At 39.4% G+C, this 15,280-nt stretch overlaps 1 protein-coding gene across 2 annotated transcripts in view; it reads left to right on the forward strand.

Annotated features, from left to right (window-relative positions):
- The window catches only part of MAP3K21 (mitogen-activated protein kinase kinase kinase 21), a 96,401-nt gene that overhangs the window by 46,002 nt on the left and 35,119 nt on the right, over nt 1-15,280 (forward strand). For both annotated transcript variants that reach the window (XM_060242985.1, XM_060242993.1), the window contains exons 2-3: nt 2,312-2,492; nt 13,455-13,603. In XM_060242985.1, coding sequence (XP_060098968.1) covers nt 2,312-2,492; nt 13,455-13,603 — 330 coding nt within the window. The remainder of the gene's footprint in view (nt 1-2,311; nt 2,493-13,454; nt 13,604-15,280) is intronic.

Raw genomic sequence — 15,280 nt, forward strand, 5'->3', positions numbered from 1 at the left:
GGGAAGGTAGATTCTTTTGGTATAGTTAAAATGGTCATTAGGACATAGAACCTGTTGTTAATTTATTTGAATCCCACCACTGGCCTCAGTATGTCTTAATCGGTGGTGACCCAGGGCAAAGCCAGCTATTTTCTTCCTCAAACTGACCTCAGTTAACATACCCAGTTAGAATTTTGAATACAAATCAATCTGTCTGCTGGACTCTAAAACTGTGGTATATTGACCTCAGGCAGCCATGAACTCTTGGCAAACCCTGCATGCCTGTTTTTTTAAATTTATTTAGCTGAAATACCTTCATAAAACAAATTGGCCACCGAGTGCCTGTGATATTATGGTTGTTCTTGTAGTCATGCCAGCTGGGCTGTCATCTGTTTATAATGTGTTAGATGGGTTCCTGGGGTAGGGGTGGGGTGGGGTGAATAAGAGACCATCCATTCACATTCCTTTAAGTCTATTGCTCCCAAGTTGTTGGAGGCTAAAAAGGCAATTCTGCATGTAGGACTGATGTGATCTCAGTTCCAGAGGTGATGAAATCATGACTGCAATTCTTAGTATTTTAGTGACACCTGAACACCTTTTCCTTTTTGTGTGCTGCTTGGGGAGGACCTGCTTTTCTAGACCTGTATCCGCCTGCCTTCAGGCTGGGCTACAGGACACAGACTGGCAGTGGTGGCTTTAGCTGCTGATCTCAGTTTGATTGTAGATAGGGGTTGCTTTGTTGCTATTACTGGGTTGATCAAGACCCTTTGATATTGTGGGCAGTCTTGTTGAAATGTTTGTCAGCACAAGCAGGTATCAAGGATAGTGGATTGTTTTCCTGTGAATCTGACTCAAGAGGGGTTGCTGTTGGAGCCTTTTTTTTCTTTAGCAGGGAACATTGTGAAGTTTCTCTTCTTTTTTCAAGTTGTATATTTTGGGGGTGGTAATGTAACCAGAAGTCTCTGTTTCCAGCAGTGGCAGTTTGGGGAAGTGATGTCACTTCCCGCTTCCGGCAGGTGGCGCGGGGGAAATGATGTCACAGGAAGTGACGTCACTTCCTGCTTCCAGCAGGTGGCGCAGGGGAAATGATGTCACGGGAAGTGATGTCACTTCCTGCTTCCAGCAGGTGGCGCAGGGGAAGTGATGTCACAGGAAGTGACGTCACTTCCCGCTTCCGGCAGGTGGCGCAGGGGAAGTGATGTCACAGGAAGTGATGTCACTTCCTGCTTCCGGCAGGTGGCGTGGGGGGGGGAGTGATGTCACAGGAAGTGATGTCACTTCCTGTTTCTGGCTGTGGCGTGCCGTCACCGGAAGTGACGTCACCGGAAGTGACGTCACTTCCTGTTTCCGGCGGCGCGCGCGCGCTTCGCGCGCGCGCACCCCTACCTCCCCCCCCCCAAGGTGTCCCTGGCTGGCCTTCAGACATTATGGCCACCCTAAGACAGCCTGAAAGCTGCATCTGTTCCAAAGTGCAGCAGCCTAACTATAGTTAGGGGCTAGCTCCTGGGAAATGTGTTGCCCACTTTAAAACAGCTACATTGGCTGCCAGTCTTTTTCCAAGTTCAGCTCAATGCTTATGACCTTTAGAACCATTCAGGGCCTGAGTCCTATATATTTGCAGGACTGCCTTCTTGCATATGTCCTTGTTCATCGACTATAGCAGGGGTGGCCAACGGTAGCTCTCCAGATGTTTTTTGCCTACAACTCACATCAGCCCCAGCCAGCATGGCCAATAGCTGGGGCTGATGGGAGTTGTAAGCAAAAAACATCTGGAGAGCTACCGTTGGCCACCCCTGGAATATAGTCTTCAGGCAGGTAGGATATTTGCTATCCTACCACTTAGGGTGGCCCATTTTGCAATGACCAGGGCCCTGGACCTTTTCCATCATGGTGTTTGGTCTGTGGAATGGGTTCCCTAAAGAGGTGAGAAGAACCCCTTCCTTAGAGAGCTTCAGGAGATGCTGCAAGGCTTGTTTGTTTGCCAGGCTATTGAGGAGAGTTGAATGCCAAGCAACTTTTAATATGATGAAAGGGAGAAATTTGGAGTTTGTTGTTTTATTCTGGTTTTAATTGAAAATGTTTTTTCACTATCATTCTAAGCCACCTTAAACCACGAGGAAAGGAAGGTTGTAAATGTTTTAATAAATCTATTAAATAAATTTGAATTGATTTTTTTCTTAAAATAGAAAAACAGTAATATAAAGGAATAAAGAAAGGAACCATAGCTACTCTTGAAGCACAAGTAACGCATTTAGGATCATCAGCTGTAAATGATATGCTTACACCATCTAGTAAACTGTAAAGACGGTCTAAACTTTTTTCCCCTTTGCAGTTCTGTTGGTTGAGAAGATAGAGAATGATGATATTTATAATAAAACTCTGAAGATTACAGACTTTGGCTTGGCTAGAGAGTGGCACAGGACAACTAAAATGAGTGCAGCTGGCACCTATGCATGGATGGCTCCTGAAGTTATCAAGTCCTCCATGTTTTCCAAAGGAAGTGATATCTGGAGGTAAATGCTTCCCAGTATTCTTACGTTTGTTTGTTTGTTTGTTTGTTTATTGCCAAATTCTGTGCTGAGTCTTTGTCCATAAGAAAGCAGATATTCAAGATCTTTTATGCATAATTAATTACACCTCTAAAATGATAAATTTTAATCTTTGTATATTGATTTTACATTTGTATGCACACTAACTGCAGTTGGCTGATCTTTCAATCATAATAAATATTGATGTATTTATTAAAAACTGATTTCTGTGTAGATGAAATGAAATTTGAGGTAGTTTTGGGATTGCTGTTTTCCCTAACTAGCAGCCTTATAGAAAATATGATTTTTATTTGACATAAGGGAACTTCCTGACAATCTGGTTCACTAAAGGCATTCAGAATGTGAGATGCAAACCATCACTTTTTTGTATTTCCATGTCACGACTTGAAGTATCCCAAGTAATTTAAGGAAAATTGACATGTGCGCTCCATATTAAAAGAAAAAAACTCTGCACCCAGACAATCTGAGAAGACCTGTTACCTCTCAGTTATGCAAATTAAGCACATTTGATTGAGTTGTTGCATAATTTAATCTGCATTACTACTTTGCAGAAGACATTCTGCCCCTGCTGTTTATAAGGGAGGTATGCAGAGCACCAAAACTATACCTATAGCCCTTCTCCAGCTTTTGAAATTTCATATGGACACTGTTTGACTGCAATGGATCTTAAACCAAAAAGCACTTAACTTTTTGATTTTAATTGTATACTAACATAAGGAGATGTCTTTAACTGCATTGCAATGGATTGGATCCAGTGGAGCATTTCCAGTGACAGAAGGCAGGTGATATTTCTCTCCCCCACCGTTCTGCTACATAACTTTTTTTTTTGTAGAACAAATTTTTATTTTTGCAACATATTTAAATATATTTAAACATATACTTTAAGATGTTAACCAATATATTACAAATTTCCTCCTCCCCCCAACCCTCAGTTTCTTGACCTTCGCCAGTGCTTAAAATAATTAAAAAAGAAAAAAAGGTAAAATTCACAGTTATAGAATCTTCACTTACAACTTCCAGTTATCTTAACACAAAATAAACCAAGACTATGCGTTAGTAATTATTAAAATTAACCTTCAATTTTTCTCATAATCTAACCACCTATAAAATTGCATATCAGATCAGAAAATCATATTAACAACTTTATCTTCCCATTAAAAGTTCATGTAATATTATCAAAGACCACTAAGTGTCTCTTGACTTTCCATTGTTTTTCAACATATTCTTGAAATTTCTTCCCATCATCCTTAAATTTTTCTGAATTACAGTCTTTTAAGATTCTAGTAAGTTTATCCATTTCACTCCAGTGTAACACTTTTAAGATCCAGTCCCATTTCTCTGGTATTTTATCTTGCTTCCGCATTTGCACATATAGTGTCCTTGCAGCTGAAAGCAGGTACCACAACAATGTCCTATCTTGTTTCGGAAAACTTTCCATTTGTAATCCCACCAGAAAGATATCTGGTGCTCTCTTAATATCATAACCCAAAATTTTCGAGGTCTCTTGTTGAATCATTTGCCAGAACTGTTTTGCTTTTTCACAAGTCCACCACATATGGTAGAAAGAACCTTCATGTTTTTTACATTTCCAACACCTGTCTGTTATTTGATTATTCATTTTTGCTAATTTTTTAGGTGTTGTATACCATCTGTACAACATTTTAAAACAGTTCTCTTTAATTAGGGTTTGTAGAATCTTTCAGGCTCAAGTGCCGTGTTCTACTGGAGAAAGTTTTCCTTCCAGATATTTCGTTCTCAGCTGCGGAGAACATCCTCAGTGGCGTTGCAGCCAGAGCAGGTGCCAAGAAGGTCAGAGCGCCTGCTCCAGCTACAAACCCTAATGATGTTACCAGCCGTGAAAACCTGAAATCTTTGATAGTTCTCTTTAATATTGTAACACGTCGATAATTTCATAGAGTTCTTCCATAGGTGTTCCCATGTCTCCATTTGTATTTTTGTTCATATTTATTGCCCATTTTATCATTTGAGGTTTCACTACTTCCTCTTCTGTAGACCACTTCAATAGTAACTTATAAATCCTTGAAATCAATTTTTCATTCTCACCCAACAGCATTTTTTCCAATTCTGTTTGGTTTTGTCTTATTCCTGTATTCCTAATATCCTGCTCCACCAAGCTTTTGATTTGTTGCTGTTGGTACCAATTAAATTTGTCCTGCAATTCTTCCACCAGTTTTAGTTCCACCTTGCCTCCCTGTATTTTTAGCAGTTGTTTATATGATAACCATTTATCTTCCTGTGGATCTGACGATAACTTTATGACTTCTGTTGGCACAATCCATAGTGGTTTTCTCTCATCACCATATTTATTATATTTTTTCAAAGTATTCAACAAGTTTCTTCTTATGTAATAATGAGAAAAAAAACCATCCATCTTCTCCTTCCCATAATACATATAAGCATGCCAACCAAAAACGTTGCCATGACCTTCTAATGCCAATAATTTCCTGTTAAATAAAGTTATCCAGTCCTTAATCCATACCAAACAAACGGCATCGTGGTATAACTTAAAATCGGGCAACTGGAAGCCACCCCTTTCTTTCGCATCCGTCAGAATTTTCATTTTGATTCTTGTTTTTTTTTACCCGCCCATACAAATTCTGAAACCTTTTTTTGCCAATGATTAAATTGTTTAATATCTTTCACTATTGGAATTGTTTGAAAGAGAAACATCATTCTTGGTAGAACATTCATTTTGATTGCAGAGATCCTACCCAGCATAGACAAATTCAGCTTATTCCACTTTAACAAATCTCCTTCAATTTTGCGCCAAAGCTTTTCATAATTGTTTTTATATAGATCAATATTTCTCATCATAATCGCTACACCTAAATATTTTATTTTCGAGGTAACTTCACATCCAGTTACGCTTTGTAGTTCTTTCTGTTTGCTTAATGACAGATTCTTGCTTAAAATTTTCGATTTTTCTTTATTTATGTAGAAGCCCGCCAACTCTCCATACTCTTTAATTTTACTTAACAACAATGGCGTCACCTGTAATGGATTTTCATTAATAAACATCACATCATCTGCAAAAGCCCTATATTTGTAAGAAAAACCTTTTAATTCCAGCCCCTCTATTTCTTCATCCTCTTTGATTTGCATCAGCAAAATCTCCAAAGTCATTATAAATAGCAACGGAGATAGAGGGCAACCTTGCCTTGTACCTTTACTAATTATCATTTGTTCTGTCAGATCTGCATTCACACAAAGTTTAGCTTTTTGTTCTGTATAAATTGCAATAACCATTCTTATACAATCATTTCCCAATTTCAATTTCTCCATTACCGCAAACATAAAGTCCCAGTTAAGATTGTCAAACGCTTTCTCTGCATCAACAAAAAATAATGCCACCTCTTTTTCTGGATTCTTTTCGTAATATTCTACAATGTCTATTGCTGTTCTGATATTCTCTCTTATTTGCCTTCTGGGGAGAAAACCTGCTTGCTCCTCCTGAATAAAAGTGCTTAAATGCTGTTTGATTCATTCTGCTAATATCCTAGCAAATATTTTATAGTCATTATTGAGTAATGAAATCGGTCTGTAATTTTTAACACACATGGCATCTCTGTCTTCATTTGGTATCAATGAAACAACTGCTTCCTTCCATGTGTTTGGCACTTTCCCTTCTTGTCTGATAATATTCATCAACCTCTGGAGCTTCGGTACTAATGCGTCTGCCAGGACTTTGTAAAATTTTGCTGAAAAACCATCAGGACCCGGTGCCTTGTCTAATTTCATTGAACTAATTGCTGCTTCTCTTTCAATTTTTTCAATTGGTTCATTTAAGGCTCTTTCCATGGTTTCTGTTAGAGGCTTTACTTTTACTTTCTGCAAGTATGCTTCTATTTTATCTTTATCTACTTGTTGGCCTTTAAATAGTTTAGGATAGTATTTGTAAAATTCCCTTTTAATTCCTGCTTGATCCACAATCTCTTTACCTTCAACTATAATTTTGTTTATAAATTTGTTCTCCCTTTTTTTCTTCATTTGCCACGCCAAGTATTTCCCGGGTTTGTTAGCTCCCTCAAAAGATTTCTGCTGCAGTCTTTTTAGATTCCATTCCATCTCCTTATTCAATAGATGCTTCAATTGACTCTGTATAGTTGTAATCTCCTGCAAAATTTTCTTTTCCCCCGGTCTCTTTCTTAATTCTTTTTCTTTTTTGCCTATTTCTTTTTGTAAATCCACCATTTGTTTTTCCTTGTCTCTTCTGTCTTTATTGTTCAATGTAATTAAGATTCCTCTCATTACAGCTTTATACGCGTCCCACACAGTCTGGTATTGAACGTCCTGATTTTCATTCAATTGGAAGAAAGCTTTAGTTTCTTTTTCAAGAGATGCCACTGTTTCTGCGTTTTGCAATAAGTCCTCGTTTAATCTCCACCTCCTCACCTTTTCCCTGTCTTTTGCCAACCACAATAATGGATTATGGTCTGCACCTATTTTCGGAAGAATCTCTGTTTTATTTGTAATAAGTCCCAAGTCTTTGGTGGTCCATAACATGTCAATTCTTGAGAAGGAGTTATGCCTTGCTTAAAAGAAGGTATAGTCACTCACATTAGGATTGAACTTTCTCCATACATCCTCCAAACCTTCTTGTTTTATTAGTTCAAAAAATGACTTTTGTAACTTGCCATCTGTATTTTTTTCCCTGGCTCTGTCCAAAGAATTTTTTATGGTTCATTAAAATCTCCCATTAACATTATCTGATCATATGTCACTTGGTCTAACTGATGCATAATGTCTTTGAAAAAAACATTCTTTGCCCCATTTGGGGCCTATAGTCCCAATAACAACGTTTTTTCCTCATTTATCAACACCTCCACTGCAACATATCTACCTTACTGTCCTTAAAAATCAACTTTGGCTCCAATTCTTTTTTAATGTAAAAAAAAAATCACTCCCCCTTTTTTTCCTTAGCCAATGAAAAAAATTCTTCACCTTAAAATTTATTCCATAAAAATTTATAATCCATTTGTTTGATATGTACTTTTTGTAGACAAATTATATTACGTTTTTGTTTTTTTATCCAATGAAATGTTTTTCTTTTTTGTGGTGAGTTTAGTCCATTTACATTCCAAGAAATTAATTTGTAATCCATAGTGATTCTTCAGTTATTCTGTATCTCTAAATTGTTTGTTCTCCACAAAAAACCTTTCCATTCCTTGAATATCTATTATTGTAATTCTCAGTCTTTTATACTCAAAGCTAAGACCTTCTGGTAAAATCCATCTATATCTTATTCCCTTTGCCCTTAGCTTTTCTGTCAATTTTTTAAAATGTCTTCTGTCACTTATAACTTTCCTTGGCAGCTCCTTCATTATTCTTTTTCTGCTTTATTCCACCTACATTGTTTTTTCAAATTGTTGACTTAAAATCCTTTCCACTATGTCTCTTGTAGTAAATTTCACTACCACATCCCTTGGTAGCTTGTTCTTTCTAGCAAATTCAGAGTTAACCCTGTAAACATAGTCATACAGATGTCCCGTCACATCAGGGTCCTCTCCCATATATTCAGCAATGATTGTTGAAATATACTTCTTTAAGTCCTCTTGGTCATTTTCAGGTACACCTCTTAGACGGATCATGTTTTCCATTAACTTACAGTCTTGTAGTGTTGCTTTCTCCTGCATTTTCTTGATGGTAGCATCTTGGTCTTTAACTTTAATTTCTATTTCCTGTGTCTTCTGAGCTGTAGCTTGTGACTCTTTCCTGAGATCTTCAATCTCTTTTTTAATTTCTTTCTTGACTTCTTCAGCACTGGAGTTTATTTCCTTCATTAGTTTCTTCTCAGTTCCAATTGCTAAGTCTTTCATCGCCTTCAACAGTCTTGTCTCTATCGCTTCCAATTGCTCTTGAACTTGTTTAGCCATTTTTCCACCTCCCAGTGAACCTGATCTTAATCGTGTAAGCCTTGGTTCCAACTTTTGATCAGATATCACTGTCCTCCCATTGCACAGAATGGGCTTATAGGTTGACCTCACCAATTAGCAAACCAATGATATATTCCAATAGATTAGGGCATGCCCTTTCCAACAAGCCCAAAATCACGTCCTCTGAGCTTCCTAGCTCATAATATTAATTTTTAAAGTTCTAAAAAAAATCCAAAATGGCGGCCGTGATTTTTCCAAGCCCCTTTTTTCAAAAAGTTTTCCTTTTTCCAATAAGCCTTAAAGTTTATTTTTAAACATATAGACCAAAATATTTCTTTTTAAGATGATTGCTGTTGGTTTTATAAACTTTTAGAGTCCCATTCTGTTTTAAAAATATAAAACCTTTGACCCTTCTTTAATGGCTGCCGATGTTTCTCTATAATTTCTGGCTCTAGAGATGTCCCCAGAGGTTCAAAACAGATCTCTTCTTTCAGTGTTCACTTCCTGACTTTCTGGCCATGAAGTCTCATTCTCTATGGTTAATAGTCTCTCGATAGTTGTAACACATCACTTCCTGTTTCGTCTTGAAGCTCAGCAACTCTGTTGTGTTGGGGTATTTTTTTTCCAAAGCCACAGGTATGTCAAACATCAGTTATTCTTCTGTACTTTTCTGCTTTTTTTAAGTTTTAAGTAGTCCAAATTTACCCCCTTTTACTTCTTCTTAGCTTTATGCTCTTACAGTTCCTTCCAGATCTTAAATATTTAATTTTAAAAACCTTATTTTAGTCCCGGAGTGGTAGATAATAATCTTTACCTTAACAAAAAGTCTCTGCCTTCTTACACCGATCTTTTCTCCTTCAGCTGTTTTTGTAGTCCATAGAAAGTTGGAATCTTGATGAGCTTAAGTCAGTTTAATGACCCAGGAGATCCTTTGTAGACGATGGAATGCAATTCTTCGCCGGGGGCTCTTCAAAGCCAGAAAGGAATCCCTCTGGGACTCCTCGCCAGCCAAAGTAAACCCCCTCAAAATTCTTCAAGCATGTCATAGACAATTCCCTCACTGGAAAAGGTAGACAGCAGGCGTTGGAGTTGCCTTTTATGTCCAAAACAAAGGCTCCTGTCCGCTCTTCTTGCAAGAAGCGGGTCAGCTCTCCATTTTCCCAACCCTGGAAATCTCTGCTACATAAGTCTCAATTCCCCCTTATGCTGTTTCTGTGTCAAGCACTAGGGTGCAGGCAGGGGAAGAGACCAAGCTGGGGTCTGAGCCGGAAAGTGGAGAGGAAATCACAAGAGCAAGTCCAAATCACAGAGTCCAAGTCCAATCCGAGGTCAGAATCAAAGGAGCAAAACAGGAACCAAGAGAGCAACATCCAAAACACCAACCAAGAGCAGGTTTGTTCAAAGCCAGGAGTCAGGAAGCCGAAGGATCAAGTTTCAAAAGCAGTCAAGGTGGACGCACATCACAAGATAGACGCGTTGCTTCCACAGGGGTTGCAGCCTGGAGCAAGGAGCTAAATGGCTTGCTGCCACTGTTTCCAATTAGCATGCAGCCAGGCTTCTGTTAGAACTCTGGGCTGAGGGAGCGCCTAGCTCTCAGCCACGCCCCTCAGCACCGGGTTGCCAAGTCTTGGTGAAGTCGCTCCCGTACATGGGCCATCTGTGGGGGTGAGTTGAGAGGGCTTTGTGCTTGTGGCTGCTCAGATGCAGGGAATATGGGTGGCAGCAGCCAACTGTCAATTTCTGCTCCTTCAGAGGAACCAGCTGCTGTGCTGTCAGAGGGCCCAGCTGCCAGCTCTGCTGTGACCGGCAGCTCCCCTTCATCATCACCCATGACATTCTGCAGGGTCCTCTGTCCCCCAGAAATAGCATTTCAAGGGGCATTTTGGCCTTTGAAAAGGAAGGGAGAGGTGAAGAAGCCACACTCTAATGATGGAAATCCTTCTGTCAGTGCAAATTTTTATCAGGATCCAAACCTTCGTGTTTGACATGGGGAATAAGATGATAGGTTCCCAAATGCAACTTAAGTACAGGTTAAGTTATGCTGTGTTTATGCAGTTTGAGAGAGAGAGAGAGAGAGAAAATGCTATTTTTTTCATAGCTTACAAAAGCACTGGCTTCTCTTTGGATTCAACAAAATTTATTTCTCTTCCTTTTGTCTTCCATACCTTTCTTGTGTTACAAAAATAAGCATTCGGAACTGGAGCTTTTAGTTTGCAAGTTTCATTTGATAGCTAAATTTTATAGGAATGATCTTTCCCTAAGCAATTTCAACTGTGATATACAAAGAAGTCTGCGTATACATAGCAGAACTCTGTAACATAACCCATAACAGAAGGTGATGGCAGGGAATGGACAACCTCTTTTTACCTACCCACCCATATCTCCATTCAGTCTTTGTCTCATTTCCTTGTCCAAGAAGCATACCCTTGGAATCTTCCAGTCATCATGATGGACTATTGGAATACCTGCATGCAGTCCCATAGCCAGGATTTCAAGAATTGGGGGGCCCTGAATTATTTCAGGGGCACATAGTGGCCCCAGCCCCCATGGCCTTCCCTCCCACCACCATTGAGGAGGAAAGCTGCCAGTTTGCTGCCTTATAGCCTTCCCCCTCCCTGCAGTTGCTCCAAGGCAATCCCTTTCCACCCCTCCCAGCAGCCCCACAGCCTCCCTCTGCCACCTTGCCATGTCTTCCCTCTGGCTGATCCCTGGCTCCAGTGGGAGTGATGCTGTGGCTGTTGCTGGATGGGAGCTGAGGAGGAGGAGCCATGCTGGAGAGGCTCCAGCTGGCGGGGGTGCCCCTTCTGAGTGGTGGGTGGATGGCAGCAGGTGGGTGAGTGAGGATAGGGACCCCTGGCAATCCTTCCAAATGTGAAGGATGCGACAGCCGAGAGGGAAAGGGCCAGCACTGGGGAGACTGCAGCAGGTCTGGCTACTCAGCTCCAGGATGGTGCATGGTGGTGGCAGAGGCAGAGTGGCAAAGGGAGAGCCCTGACATGCCTTGTGGTTGGCTTCTCTTGCCTTTGTCCTGGCCGGTCCTGCTGGAGCAGTGGCAGGAGCAGCCCCCAGCCTCCTCTACATGCCATTTAACGGCCCTGTCAACCAGCTGATCAGCTTGCCCTTTAAATGGTGCAGGGATGCTGATAGCCCTTCCTGCCATCTCTCCAGTGCAATTTTAATGGCGGGGGGGGGGATGGAGAAGGACACAGCAAAGGCCCCAGGGTCTGGTTGGGGCCCCTAAATCAGGGCCCCCACCTAGAAGTCAGGGGGCTGTGCCCCCCTTGTAGCTGCAGGCCTGCCTTCACACACACCCAACATCAGCAGGCTGGGGGAGAGGGAGTGATACCATTTAAAGACACCATAGGGGTTGTCTTTCAGCATAGTGTTCTATATCACTGCTGGCTTCCACTGCTACATACCTTGTCCCATATTCATTCCTGTAGCTTCTTATGATGGAAAAGAAATCAAACAGAATAAGTTATTCATATAGATTCATTTGTTAGATGCAAGAATAAAAGTTACTTTTGACTCTTAATTTAAGAATATCCAAACCAAATAAACACAGACCCTAGGCAATCAAAAAATGGAAATAAAGTCCCACATGGATAATTTCTTAGCCCAAGTTCTCCAAACGAAGACCCAGGTGCTTTAATTTCTCCATTTCAATTTCTTTTACAAATTTTCAACAGTGTTAGGCTAAAGGAATTAGTATTAACAATCAATTAATAAAATTATTATACAGAAATTAATTCAAACATTGATAATACAGTTATTTATCCAGGCTGACCTTACAATGATGCTATAATTCACATCACAATGTGTAGATAATGAATTCTTCTTCTTGATTCTATATAACAAATAATATATTATATTAATCACCAGGTTTATTATTAATACACCTTTATTTATTAATGTAATTTCTTATATTGGGCTAACCTTATTCCAGTCTAGTAATGTTATTCATTATGTAGGTAGACACCAAGGAAATTAATTCTGTATACAGAAAAAAATAAATTACATTATTATATTATATAATTATTCATTTTTGTGCACTATGTTATAATCTGCTTGTTAACTCACCTTACATTCTGAGCTCTCATCTGTATCACTCTTAGGAGTCAGAGGTGTCCTAGCTATTGTTAATCATTGTCAATTAAATACATTTTAAGAATGCACCACACTGGGTTGGTAAATTTTCATTGAGCTATCTACTATGACCCCTAGATCTTTTCTCCTCTCACTCTCAGGAAGTTCAGAACCCATTAGCCTATACTTGAAGTTGGGATTTTTTTGTCCCCATGTGCATCACCTTACAATATGTGTCACATCATGGGCCTACCATAATAAATTTAAATTAGACCAATCAATTTCAAATGAAATTAACATATTTCATTTTCAATACATGAACATACATGCCTTACAGTGGATCAAACCATTGTTTTATCAAGGCTAGAATTGTCTACTCAGGCTGGCAGCAATTCTTCAGGATCTCAGGCAGAAGTCTTTCATATTATCTGCTAACTGGAGATGCTGAGGATTCTGCATGTCAAGCAGATGCTCTACTACTGAGCCATTGCACCTGCCATAAATAAATAAATACAATGAGTAATTTATTGTGCATTATTCAAGTTGAAAACTTATGGGAAGTGATGGGAGAAGAGGGATTATTCGGTTCCTTATTCTCAGTAACTTTCTTGCATGTACAGACCTCTGGTGAAAGAAAATGAGTAAATCCACTTTCTTGTTCCTGAAATTCTTCTTGATGTATGTGGATTACATTGACTGCCTAGTAGTTTATATGTTGTTTAGCCATTTCATATTGCTTTAAGCACATGTAGCTTCACTAATCAGTGTTGGAAGGGTAAAGATTATTGAAATTGAATAGCCTTTGTTGAGTTTTTAGATACTTTTCAGTCTTTACCAAAGTACTTTCTTGGCAAAGTACTTTCTAGACTTCCCTTATTTTGCCCTTCAGTAAGCTGTGTCTATATTAAAGGAAGTAAATGTAACTGTTTAAAAATTTACTTTGTAGTTACGGCGTTTTGCTGTGGGAACTGCTTACAGGAGAAGTTCCTTACCGTGGCATTGATGGTCTTGCAGTGGCTTATGGTGTTGCTGTCAATAAGCTTACTTTGCCCATTCCATCCACCTGTCCTGAACCATTTGCTAAACTAATGAAAGGTACTTGTGCAGCTTATTAAAACAATTGCTACGAGATGACTAGCATGTTGTCTATAATATGCATGTTTTTAGTTTCAACATTTCACTTGTTATCATGCTAACTTTACATTGGTTTTCTGCTTCATGGCAGTTTTCTGCTAAAAAACTGTTTAACACATTCAGTTCTGATGCATATAGCTGATTTTTAAGTCTGTATTAATCTTCAGAAGCATTGCTTGTATATTTATTCGTTCTTTGCTTGCTTAATTTATATCCTACCTTTCTCCCCAATAGAAGCCCAAACCAGTTTAGCTCCTTTGTTCCATTTTGTCCTGACAACAACCCTGTGAGATAGGTTAAGGTTAGAGTGTGTGGTTGGCCAAAGTCATCCAACAAGCTTTACATGGCAGAGTGGGGATTCAAGCCTGACTCCCAGGTCCTAGTCTAACACTCTAACCACTGTACCATGCTGGCTTTTGGAGCCATTAATTTATATTCTGCCTTCCTTATGAATGAAAACAGAGCAGCAGAGTAATTTCATAGTAAGCTGTGAGCTAATATAGGTTGAGGGATAGTGACTCGGGCAAAGCCATCCTGCCAGGTTTTGTTGCCCAATGAGGGTTTGAACCCATCCAGACTCACATTTCAGCCAGTGCAGAGAACTGGCTTTGAAAAGCTGATCTGGAAGTTTGTTAGCAGTGCCTACTGAAATCTAGTAATGTTTTACACTCCTTTCACTATTGCAGTGAATAACGAATGGGAAAACAGACTTTGATTGCTAGGTGCAGTTAGTCAAGGCTGGCAGTTTTACAACTTCACATAGTAAAGAATTCAAATGAAGAAAAAGACTGCATTAGTTTTAAAAACCATTGTATACCATAATCCATAATCATAGGAGCAGTTGAGATGTTGTCAAATGGTTAATCTGAACATATTGGGACATATATGTGTGTGATTTGCTTGCTTTTCTTTCACCCCCTTTTGGAATAGAACAAAGCAGTAGACCAATGCACCTTTAAGACCAACTAAGTTTTATTCAGAATGTAAGCTTTCATATGCTCTTAAGCAGACTTCATCAGACAAAATGAGAATGGAAGCAGCAATTCTTAATATAAGTGAGCAGTGTAGAATCATGGGAATGTTTTTAGCAGATTAAAAGAATTGCAAATAGGGATCTGTGTTTGTTAGTGTTAGGAGGGCTGAAAAAATACTGGAGGGTGATAAAAAGCAGACTGCTGTTGTAGGTGCGAAGTGCCATAAATCTAGGTAACATGTTGGCGTATTCGCTGGTATGCTATGGGTTCAAGAGGCTTAAGAATATACAGCACACTGGCTTATGCTAACTATATACATTTATTTACAGATTTACAAGTTACAGCTGTCCTGGTATACACTGATCAAAGTGCTTTGCCAGACAACATATATGATAGCAGAGGATACACTGTACAAACTCCTCAATTATATACACATATCTATATACAAGCACCAATCAGCACACAGTGCTGAGTCATTCTGTTTAGGCACAAGTCCTCTGGACAGAATCAGTATGCACCTGTTAAGGGAAGCTGTCAGGAACTGTCATAGATCAGGAACTGTCACAGATCATGTGCTTTAGACTCCAGCCTGAAGTCTTACTAGCAAGCATATGCTGACACTTCCCCTAAGACTCAGGCGGTGAGTCCCAGCCTTTGTTTCAGA

The sequence above is a fragment of the Heteronotia binoei genome, chromosome 1 (genome assembly GCF_032191835.1).
Source record: "Heteronotia binoei isolate CCM8104 ecotype False Entrance Well chromosome 1, APGP_CSIRO_Hbin_v1, whole genome shotgun sequence".
Taxonomy (NCBI): domain Eukaryota; kingdom Metazoa; phylum Chordata; class Lepidosauria; order Squamata; family Gekkonidae; genus Heteronotia; species Heteronotia binoei.